The 12,780-nt window shown below is 35.9% G+C and overlaps 1 protein-coding gene across 4 annotated transcripts in view; it reads right to left on the bottom strand.

Annotated features, from left to right (window-relative positions):
* LOC132126706 (myotubularin-related protein 13-like) overlaps positions 1–12,780 on the bottom strand; it is a 169,302-nt gene that overhangs the window by 129,137 nt on the left and 27,385 nt on the right. For 2 of the 4 annotated variants that reach the window (XM_059538160.1, XM_059538166.1), the window contains exon 1: positions 10,741–10,908. The exons of 1 other annotated variant lie outside the window; for it this stretch is intronic. In XM_059538160.1, the coding sequence (XP_059394143.1) occupies positions 10,741–10,795 (55 nt within the window). In that variant the 5' untranslated portion in view covers positions 10,796–10,908. Of the gene's footprint in view, positions 1–10,740; positions 10,912–12,780 lie in introns of those variants that run through there. One more of the 4 variants, XM_059538180.1, reaches the window with a different exon arrangement.

Genomic DNA, 12,780 nt, shown 5'->3' with positions numbered 1-12,780 from the left:
ATAGAGAACATTTGGCGCATCATTAAACGAAAAATACGTCAAAGACGACCACGAACTCTTCAGCAGCTGGAAATCTATATAAGGCAAGAATGGGACCAAATTCCAACAGCAAAACTCCAGCAACTCATAGCCTCAATGCCCAGACGTCTTCAAACTGTTTTGAAAAGAAAAGGAGATGCTACACCATGGTAAACATGCCCCGTCCCAACTATTTTGAGACCTGTAGCAGAAATCAAAATTGAAATGAGCTCATTTTGTGCATAAAATTGTAAACTTTCTCAGTTTAAACATTTGCTATGTTATCTATGTTCTATTGTGAATAAAATATTGGCTCATGTGATTTGAAAGTCTTTTAGTTTTCATTTTATTAAAATTTAAAAAACGTCCCAACTTTTCCGGAATTCGGGTTGTATTACAATTTTTTTTTACAGAAACCCTCAATGACCAAAAATATCTTAAGCTTCACCACCAGTCTTAAGTTCAGTTAAAATGACAAATATGCATTCATTAGGCCTAAAAGTAAATTTTTACATAAAGGCATTGTGCTAGAAATATTACTATTATTTAGTAAAATGTATGTGATACTGCTACTACTATTGAAAAAATTTATAAAACTTTATTTTTTTAAAGAAATAAATCACAATATTTCTTCCATGTTTTAATTGTAATAGCAAATCCCCTTTATTTACCAAAAATAAAATGTGTTTAAATTTCATAAATTAAAAGACAAATTAAATTTGGGTGAAACTTGTTTACTGTTTTTCATAATTATATAACTTGTAGAAAAACTTTAAACACAATTGTAAATAAAGTTTTTTTTTTTTAATTAGCATATTTTTGTGTTTTGCTTTGGTACCGAAATTGGTACCGAGAACTGTGGATTTTCACTGGTATCAGTACCGAATACTGAAATTTTGGTACCGTGACAACACTAGCTAGCTGTGCAGTAAACAATATTAATGCACTTCTAGGCCTCCATGCCGAGCATTAAAATCATTTGATGCACAGCTGGCCATGCATTATCCCTTATATATGGCATTTGTTTCCCAGTTGCACTCACATACCAGAAAGGCAAACCACCAAGGTACCTCCTACAATGCAATTCTATTATATTTTGGCTTGTTTTTTTAATTTGATAACTGAAAATAAAAAAGACACACCTCACCTCAAAACCTTGCTTTTTTGTGGAGGTATATATGGCACACTTTGGGTTAAGGGTTTGTTCAAGTAGAGAAAATTTAAGAAATCCAAAGACATTGTCCAAAAATAAATCATTTTCATATTCAAACAATTGCATTATTAAAACTCCTGATTTATTGCTACATTTCTTATTCACTGGAAAACTGTTATTCATCTTCAGGCATTCTGATCTAGATCAGACAGTGCAGACGGCTGAAAAGTAGGGAGCTGGCTTCTCTTTGCGTCACCACTACGTTAACATCTAACCTGAACTGGCTCATCACACAGGTGTGCAGGGGAGACAAAACACATCCCATCTGTGCGGGGCTTTGGAAAAATTCTGATGCCCCAGTTCTGCACTATATCAGTTAGGTAAAGCAAATATTTTGCTTCAAAAAACAAGTGAGTGTTTTGCCAGAAATCCCAGAGTCATCCCACAATCAGCCTTCACAATGCTGTCCAAAAAACAAGATAGGCAAAGGAATATGCTATCATTTGCATGGTAAAGGGTATGAAAGATTTGCAAATTTGTGATGTCAAAACATCCAGATTCCAGGAAGTACGCCAGTAGACCAGAGCAGCTGCATAACTGAAAAATAAATGTCCTGAGCAAAATGTAACTCATAGGGTTTTCCAAAGAGTTGATGCACCAGAAACAAATACAACAAATAGCAAAATGATAAGTGTAATTTATTTTGGCTGTCTGAAGTCAACCACACCACCGGGTGCTCAGAACAAAGGTGCAAAGCAGTTCAGCATCAAAGATCTTCAAGCTCTTGTGGATGATCATATTGTGACTTCTTATTACAATTGGTTTAACAAAATTGCATAGAATGAAACATGGTTAACAATGTCGGAGAGTTTGGGTAGAGGTCATCCAATCCAAACCGCTTTGGATATTTCCATATTATCACTTATCAGGAAACTGAAAGTGATCAATCCAAGTTCATCAACAGTTCATCAGTGTAACCTTTCACCAGCTTCAGTGAGAAACAATGAGCCGTTTAAAGCAGGCAAATCATTTGACAAAATCAATCATCTTTGTTTTTCCATTTTCAAAGAACTTTGAAGATACTTGCGTAAATTTTTTTCTGTCAAGAACATTTTGTCTGCTATGATAAATATCTTAATGGAGAATCCAAATGATCTATTCTAGGCCAAAACTGCAATCTTCTATTGCAAAACAGCCAAGTTGAAGAGAAAAGAATTTCACTTCCATGACACAATTCCAGTCGATATCACCACCTTATCTTTCCATGAAACAATCAGCCCTGAAATCAACATCCTATTATCCACACAATGTTAATAGAGGTGTTAAAATGAGATCAGTCGTAATAAACTTCAAAGATTTATATGGCCTGCCAATCGGGTTTTCCACTGTCCAGTGGCAGCAAAACATTTCCTCTGTACATCAGAAGTGCCATCTCTAACCACAAAGCACTAATTTATGCTAGTAACGTTAGCATAGACTTCACACATATTTGTGATTTTGTCAGGAACTGACTCTTTCATTTAAAAGGATATCATATCAGGAAGCAGATACCAATAACAAAACAGACATAGAAATGAAGAGTGTCCCTATTGGATAATACTATGGATAAAAAGCGTCTTTTAATGACAAATAACCAGTCACGGAGACATAATTCTCCAAACACAGATTCCGATTCGGTGAGCAATGACAAATATAAATGATTCATAATCAAATTGTGATGGAAAATGCAATATAAATCTTAGAACATAAATTTTTCTAAAACTAAATTAACATTTAACACTAAAATATTTAGGACTAAATCACTGTTTATTTTTTAGAACGTTTATTAAATGTTGACAAAACTGACGCAAAAAGAAACTGACTTCACAGATGCTGATACAGTCAATTTATTATGCTGGTAAATAAGATAAATTAAGAAAAACGATAACTGCAGTTGGGTTGATTTGATTAAGTAATGATAACTTAAACAGATAAAAGAAATAACTTAAAAATACAGGTAACTTACAAAAATTAAGTTTACTGAAAGTATGTTTTTTTATGTATAAAAAGCTTTCACACAGTAATACCAGTAAACTGCTGTAAAATTACCAGAATGACTTTACCAGTAAATTCAAAAATGCACTGCTCACAGGCAATGACATTTCATTTTTTTTCTGGTAAAGGACCATTTACAAATCCATTTCAAAATACAGGTAAATTCTGTAACTTCATTCGTCAGAAATGACCTCTTAACAGCTGTGCTTTGTTGTAAAAATTTATGTTTTCATTTTTACATCAAACTGAACTACACAGCGAGGAGTAAATGCGTCATCTGCATCAGAATGTTTTTAATTGGCTGTAAGCCGTTGGATTTCAACAGCACTGGATTGGCCCAGAGTAGACCTCTTACATTAGTGTGTTTTGAACTCGTACGTGCTCATACCGGTCATTTTCATTCTGCGTTCACACTAGGGCTGCACGATTAATCGCATGCAATTGTCATGCGTATCTCGTTAGTAAAGCCAGTTCTGTGATTAGCGGTAAATGTCCATCACCTGCTTTCAAATGAAGCGGCACTTAATAGAGCTGTAGTTCACTGACAAGCTACGCAATATCGCGTTCATAATCGAATTGCATGCAATTAATCGTGCAGCCCTAGTTCACACACAGCAGAATTCCTGCTATTTACTGGTAATGTTACAACTTCCCTTACTGCTAAATTGCTGGAACGAATTTACCAGTATTTTTAAAAAGGGGCTGTTTATACATGATTGCTTTACTGTAATTTACTGGTAATTACTATATGTGGGAAAGAGATGATACATTTGCATCATCAGTCTCCTCATGCAGCATTTGTCATATGTTACATTTTAATAAAAAAAAAATTATAAACAATGTAAAGCACTTACACAGGTGATTTAAAGTGATAGTTCAACAAAAAATTGAATCCTATCATTTGCTCACTAAATGATGACAGAATTTTTATTTTCTGTTTATGTCTAAACAGGGTTTTCACTGTGCTGTATGCCTACTGAAATTATGCCAATATTTAATTTTGTATATTTACACAATATTAAACTGAAAACTTTTAAACAAAAAGACATATTGTGTTGAAAAACTAAACACTTAGAAAGTTTCATAATTTAAACTGAACATGAGTCAGATTCTTGCTAATGCATAATCACATTTGTGTGGACCATTTTGGAAAGCAGCCTACTTCTTAAAAAGACTAATCTTTAGACATAATAGACATTCATAAAAAAAAATGACCAAAAAGCCAAGAAAACATTATTCATTAACTAACCAGGGATGGGTAGTGTACCCAAAAACTGTACTCGAATAAAATTATTTATAGAATTATTTACAGTAATTGTTTAAAGAAACAGTCTGAATAGTTACTTGAGTAAGAGTAAAAAGTATCAGATAAAATAAAATAAAAAATACTTAAGTAGTTCCACACACACACACACACACGCGTGCACACACACACATATCTTCTTCAGTGCTACATAATCCTTCAGAAATCATTACAGTATGTTGATTCATTATCAATGCTGCTCTTTGTAGCTTTCATCAGAGAATCCTGAACAAAATGTCACAGGTTCCCAAAAATATTAAGCAGCAAAACTGTTTCCAACGCTGGTAATAAATCAATGTATGAGAAGGATTTCTTAAGGATCAAATGACTCTCAAACCTGGAGTGACAGCTGATGAAAATTCAGATTTGCATCACTGAATTAAATTACATTTTAATGTATAATAATCACGTAGTATATATGTATAAATAACCTCTGACACTCCGCTATCGAACATCTGAACATAACAAAACCAAATGCACATTCTTTAAATGCTTCTTCCATCAGTTCTGCAAAATGTAAACAAATGTATATTTTTCAAGAATAAATATTGTGAAAATATCAATATTAATTGTGTCTAAATAAAGGCATTTCTCCTGGAATAGGTCGCACGGAACTGCACAGCTAACGCAGTTTTGGCAGGTGTTTATTTCATACTGCGACAGCTTGTATAAATTATACATTGCATTAAATGTATAAGGTACATGTACATCAAACTGGCAATGTCATAGTGGTATCGTGTACTATAATCGATGTAGCCTTTCTATACCTGTCGAACCGTAGACAGCACATGCAGTGTTCATCTTATAAAGATCTTGATAGCTAGCAAACAATAGCCTTTACAGATTTACTCTCAATTGACTGTAGATCCAAAACCACGTCTTCAATGCTCCTGATGTTCTTAAACTTTTTTACTCTAAATGAGAACAGCTTGAGACGACTCAAGTGCGTGCGGCAGGGAACTGAATGAATCACTCAAAGTGACACGTGAACCAATTTACTTTGATGAATTTACATGGTTTGCTAACTGGTTTGATCAAGCCTTTGAACAGAAAAGAATGAATCATTCACGTATGGCCCAGAAAAAAAGTGATGGCGTGTTTGGAATAAATTGAAGCATTTTAAACTTGTATTGCATCATGATAAAATAATGAGAGAAGCGTCGTCCACAGTAACGAAGTAAAAGTACCATTTTTTTCACAAAAAATATACTTGAGTAAAAGTACCCATCTTTAAATATACTCTAAAAGTATTAGTTACCCAAAAGATTTACTCAAGTATGTTACTCGTTACTACCCACTACCTGCCACTTACACAAACAGCTAATTGTTGTAAAACTCCAATACATGGACCAGCTCATCAGAAACTGAAGAAATATCCAAAATTAAGGTCCATACCACATGCCTCTATTCCCAAGGGTTCACATCTGTCAAGTATAAAAAGAGTGCTCACACAAACATCTGCACATGGAAATGCTTAAAAACACCGTTTTGTTCATGATATATTTAGTGTTCCACACCAGGTTTTACTTACATTATGTAATTCATTTTTCAGCACGCAGGTTCAATCAATACATGATCTTGTAAAGAAAGAAAAAATCTGCAAGATACCACTCAATTTATGATGATGTGGCAACAGGGGTTTATATTTTTTTGTTTTTTTTTGCCAATGACTATTTACTGTTCTTAATACAGCAGCATTATTTATAGCCAATAAACTGGTCACCCATTGTGAGATTACACTCAAAAAATTACTTTCTTTTATGTCGTTCACTGTAAACAATTAATTTTGACTTAACACCATTGTATCAGGTTTCTAATTTCAACATGACTGCATCATGTTAAACTGACTTGTTTGAAAGAACATTATTTCAATCAAGAAGCTCAAAATATGTTTTACACTTCCCATCATGCTTTGCACAAGGATGGCTATGGGGAGAGCAAATGTTATAAAGTTTTATTTTACTTTACTTTTATTTTAAGCAAGACGAGAAAATAGGGTACTTGTCCATGTCTAATGTTAAATTTTGTTGGTACTGTATTTTAAAAGGTTATGTTGGTATTTCCCCAGGGCCTCCTCCCGGTGAGACATGCCTGGAACACCTCCCTGGGAAGGCGTCTAGGAGGCATCCGAAATAGATGCCCGAGCCACCTCAGCTGGCTCTTCTCGATGTGGAGGAGCAACGGCTCTACTCTGAGCTCCTCCCGAGTGACCTATGTCTCCCGGCTGGCCTGGGAACGCCTCGGGGTCCCCCCGGAAGAGCTGGAAGAAGTGGCTAGGGAGAGGGAAGTTTGGGCGTCTCTGCTTAGACTGTTGCCCCTGCGACCCAGCCCCAGATAAGCGGAAGATGATGAATGGATGGATGTTGGTATTTTTGGGCAAGTTGCATTTGTGGTGGTGAAGTGGAGCATGTGCTTGGGCTGAGGACCTGTTATAAAGAATTCAAGTTGCTTTAATAAAAAAGCAACTCCAATGGGAGTGCTAGGGATATTAACAATGCCATCTTTAGACTTTATACAATATCTAATAAAGAAAAGTTATGCTAGAATGTTTTTATAACACTTTGGCTGAACTTGAATGGAATGGATTCTACTCAAATAGTTAATTACTAAGCAAACTGACTAAACTTATCAAAAATGACATTCAACCAAAAACACACTCACCAATAAGACAAATACCTCAGAACTCTCTCTAAACAACTTGGAACTTGGGCTTCTTCTGTGGAACACTAAAGAATATAATATGAACAATGTTTTTGTCCATACAACATTGGTCAGTGTGGTCCAAAACAACATTGAACTCCACTGACACATTTCCGACCTAGAGCATACAGAAAGTCATACAGGTTCAAAACAACATGAGGGTGAGTAAACGGGGACAGGATTTAAAATTTGGGGTGAATTCCCTTTATAAAAACATATTAAGTATTTAAAAATCAAGATTCAACCATTTTTTCTGCTGTCAGGTAGATTTTTAGTTGTTCCGCTGCCGATTTCTCTTGTGCATATGTAAGAAAAACATACACTTCAGTAACATGAGAAAGGCATCTCAGAGCAGTTCTTCCAAATTAGGAATGTGCAATGCCTTCTCATTTATTATCTTTACCTAAAGGGGATAAAAATTCAAGCTGTTCCTGTGAGGATGATTCGTGAATTCATGCAATCCCCCACAGACGTCAGGAACACTGAGTACACCAGCACAACACAGCCATTTATGCACTGGATATCTGTATGAGCCAAAACAGGGCAAACTGCTCACCTATTCATATGCCACAAGTGACAGAGAAGATTCAGCTAGAGCAGCCCTTAAAGACTGAAGCCTGGAGAAAATCCAGCTTATCTGATGCCCTCAGTAGAGGCTAGTCAGTGTCTTTGAGTTACTGAAAGAAAGGCCTCACTCAAGTGAACTCTATGGACGGTTATCACTGCTGAGAAAGACATTGCATGAACATAAACAGTTGTCTATTCAGAGAAGACAGGCTGGAGTTCAGCACACAATTAAATAATTTATGGGTATGGATGTTTTCATACTAGAGTCATGGTCTTTTTGTTTTATAAAAAAATAATAATACTTAAGATTTAAGTGGACTAATAAGTATGTTTCCCTTAGTGATAGATAGGGGTGCTCCGATTTATTGACTACCGATCACTATCTGCAGATAATCGCTTTGGGATGTTTGATCAGCAGTCTCTAAAAAGGTCTATCTCATAAACAGTGAGAGGGTTGGCATGGCATGCAGCTGCACCATCTCAGTCTCTGTCTATAGTAATTAGAAAACTTTCTGTGAGACATAATTTCACAAACAGTGTGAGTGAATCACTTCGCATGCGCGCTCGCTCTCTCAAATGGCTTCAAATCAAATCGCATCTGCAATAGCGAGCTGCACGCTGCACAGTTAACACAGGAATTGTCACTTGCACAATCGAGGCAGTGTCGCATCGTCACTAAAGTTTAGAAATTGCATTTGTTTTTCATTCTTGACAGTGTTTAAACCATAAAGCGCTCACATGTTCTCCTAGAGCCCATGCACACTCACAGCGCACACACGCAATGCCAGGTTCACATTACTCCGTTTGCAGTGCTTATTTGGTGCATATTTTTTCCGCGCTCATGTCGGCAGTGTGTTCCATGAGCAGTGCATCTTTAGCAGTGCAGCGATCATTTGTTTGTTTGATTGCAGTAAATATGAACATTGGCCTTGGCGATATACCAGTCGACCACTACTTGTGTGCATAAAACAGACACTAACACTGTCAAAACATGCCATCGGAGAAACACTAACTAGCTAGAGTTTCAATCAATGATTTTTGCTGTCCAAAACGGTTTCTACAAATATTTTCTACTGCCAGAGTGTTGGTACAAGACTAGTTTTCTCTGGCCTTGAAAGCATGGAATGGAAAGCATCAGCAATATGACAGCTTTCGGTTTCAAATTATTGTAGTGTTTCTGAGTCTCTGAGAGAGATGGGTTTTGGTAATATTATGGATAATAGCATGCCTATGTATACACAGAATAAATGCCTCATTAGTGTTTGCTCCTGCTGAAACAGAGGTCCATGACCTATTTTGCACAGACACTTAACTCCAAAAACAAATGCAGTCAATCTTGACCACAGTCTCAGCTACAGCATACTACGGTCTGACAAAGTCTGCCTCTGTTTTTAAGCAACACTGTACAATCTGACAAGCAACAATCGCATAAAGGCAAGGGAAAACAATGTGCACCAGAATTTAGTCAGCTCCTCCACCGCACACTGCTGGAGATGTGGGATAAATGTAAGATTATTCGGTCTCTGAATATGGAGTTCACTTGAGAAAAATACTGTTTGGTGCATAGCTTTTCTTATTTATATGTCCATAAAGTAAGACAAAAGTTAGATCTATTTAAAAACTTTAACAAATCTCATAGCATTAGTAAGTATTAGTAAGATATTTAAATGGTTTATGATCAAAGCTTTGTGGTTTCTAATGTGCAGGTCAAGTTATATCAATCAATGAAAAGAGAGAAGGACAAACAATTATTCCTCAAAAGCCTAGTGGACCATATTAATCACTTAAGTTACTTCAGTTCAGAAGGCCCAATGTTCATGACACTTACAATATAAAAGTTAGTTTATAAAAATCAAGAAATATTTCACAGCAAAAAGACAAATGTACATGACCTGAAGGCGGACATTTTTATATTCAAGTTGTTTTTACTTGCTAAAAAGTATGAACCAATTAGAGGACAGAAAGCATGTAGTGGAATAAGTAAAACCGGTTTTTCAGTAAAGTTTTGATCATGCTGACAGTTTAGATGCCATAGAAATGGATGTATCAAATATCATACAGTACGTTTTATAGGGTTAAATTAAAAATGTCTTTTTCAGTACTTTGGCATTTCAAAGTCATCACGTCACAGCATCACGTCACAGCATCGTTTTGTGTGCAGACGTGCGCTTTTCAGATGACCTGCTGCTTCCTTCGGCATTTGCGCATTTAAACACGATCATGTGCGTTGAATTCAGAGCAGTGTGGAGCACCTGTAGACTCCACGCGATTACGCACAGCTCGAGACACGTAAAGTCCTGTTTCCTCTGCATCCGCTTTCCACAACACAGGAAGAGCTATCCGGCAGATCCTGAAGGCGCACACGCACACACACACACACACACACAGAGAGCACCGGATCGCTCTCCAATGACCCAAACCTAGCGGCTAAATGTGGAAATCAATGCAACGTAGCGCGCTTGAATCGCCATTTAGAGATCAATAAGTCTGGCTTGAAAACAAATAGTAACAAGCAAACGCATGAGTCACTTAAACCGCGCTGTTCATGTACACGCGACAAATACAGTAGGTGTGTGCTGAGATTTACTCAGTGAATGGTGCTAAAACACTCATATATCAAACAAAACACATTATAAGACATGCTATTATGAAAACATTGAGCGGTGTTGAACATGCATATTAAACAATAGCTAAATGACCACACCATCCTAGCCAGCTCTTTTAAACCCCCATTTAGACAAACACGTACTAGCTACTTGATTTATAAACACAAACAGCAACAACCAGAGTTTATTCCCTGCTAACACTGACACGTACTTCCTCTTGATACCGATAATAACACGTCAAGGAAAGTGAAATCCATCAATTAATCTCTTGAAGCGCAGCAGTATTGCAGTAACGTTAGTTGTTGCTAACGGCCTAAATAAATCATAACACCCCTCCACTCACAAACACGGCAGCTTACCAGCTTTATCCTGGTCGTATCCCACCACTATGAAATAATCAGCCAGTCTAGCCATGGTTTCCTCTTTTGGTGAAATTCTGCAAGACAATTCAGCATTTTTCTTTCTTCAAAAGCACAGCCATGTTTGACACAGAGGGAGCCAGTGCGCGTGCGTGGACTGACGGTTGTCCGTTCATGGGCGTGGGTCTGACTCCAGCCATAATAGGCTACATACTATACTACTAAAAGGGTTCTCCCTGACGAGAATAATTCCATGTTATGTTATAATGATGCAAAGTGAGTTAGTGTATTTACGTAGTAAGTTAGTCTTAATGTGGACTATGCAAAGGTATGAGATCATAGATTCGTGATGGAGCACATATGCGTCAGCAGAATTTGAATTTGTTTTTGTGACGCCACAGTGTTTCAAATGTAAATATAAAAGTTACAAAATAATATCTCATACAATACGTGGTAATAATAAACAACTGGTCGCTACATTTTTTTTCTCAGGTGGGAGAGATGTATTCCAGCAAATCTAGATCATTTAAAACGAAAAAATGGACCATGTTATCTCATTTATGCAGAATAGAAAAGGAAAGTGTTTATCAGGAAATGTGTAGACTAACGTTTGAATATGGCACCGTTCATATTAGCTCATAACAGGGAAATACAAGTCCATAATCCACTAGAAAAGTTTTAAACACTTCAATTGAGTGTATGTTTTTGTAATTGACCATCCATTCGTCACTGAAAAGTAACATAAAAAAGTTTATTTTCTTTCTAATCATTTTTTTTTATCCAAATGAAGTGCATAAAAGCCAATTAATCTTGGCAAAAGATACAAAGTTGCAAGTTAATTACAATTATGATTAAATAACGATAAGCAGAATAAACTATTCTAATATAGGTCTTTAGCTTATCTGTACAACAAAATAATGCTGCATAACCTTTTCAAATGTATGACCCTGCTAGATAATACATGTAATGATACTTTGGTATAGTGTTACTGAATGATTACCATGTACTTAACAAGGAACCAACAAAAATAACATGAAAACTCATCATGACATAAGGGTGTTCAGTGACTCACAGTTAACTGTAGCATTCCTGAGCATATAATACACAGGTAGACCTATTTCCCACCTGCATCTGTGGGTTCCCTCATTATACTTCAAATATCAACAACCCATTGTCATGGCTATGACATATTGATTTAGCAAACATTATTTTACCATATATGGGCTGAGAGGCAAACAACTGGATGGTGTCCTTGAGTGAATGTTGTGCAATCTTTCACTTCCCATATAAGGATAAAAACAGCAATTGACATGAGCTTATTACATTTTTGTGAAAAACATGTTGGCTGTTCTATGAAAAATTATACAAATTAATTTTAGTAATTATTTTATTAGAATAATTTAATCTGATTTAGTCTAAAGTGAGGGGAAAAAACATTTACAAACTAGGTGAAGGTCAGTAGGCATTCTCCCAAAAATTAAAATGTACCGTTATCTGTGTTTACATATCCAGAAATAGAGTCTTACCTCTTACACAGAAAATCTGACAGGTGTAACTCAGAGGTACTTTAGTAGTCAAAGATCAACTGTCAATTAGAAAATAAACACTATCAATATTAGCTTAATCAATGTAAGCTTAACAACCCTTTCAAATACTGTTAAAATCATTTTTATTTATGAGACAATTTTTGTTTAATTTGATCTTTTTGAACTTTTAAAAATTTTGATTTTGTGTAAATCTAAATTAATTGCATTGGCCAATATGTTTTATGCAGAATATTAATTTCATATAAAAGAAAATTGTCTGTCTTTGTGTCTGACACACAAGTAACAGTTGTACCCCTAGCCAACACCCAGATAAAAAAAATCACGAGCAATGTAATAGCAGAAAGTAAATTTAATGTCACGTTGGGATTTTTCAAAGAATTCCCCAGATTGGCAGTTACTTATTATTCCCAGAAACTCACAGAAAGTTATTTTAGCAATAACCCATCAAGTTCCCCAGTTTCATTTTCATATTCTCTTTCATGCTCCAATTGAG

The sequence above is a fragment of the Carassius carassius genome, chromosome 3 (genome assembly GCF_963082965.1).
Source record: "Carassius carassius chromosome 3, fCarCar2.1, whole genome shotgun sequence".
Lineage (NCBI taxonomy): Eukaryota > Metazoa > Chordata > Actinopteri > Cypriniformes > Cyprinidae > Carassius > Carassius carassius.
This window is presented reverse-complemented; position numbering and strand designations above follow the sequence as displayed.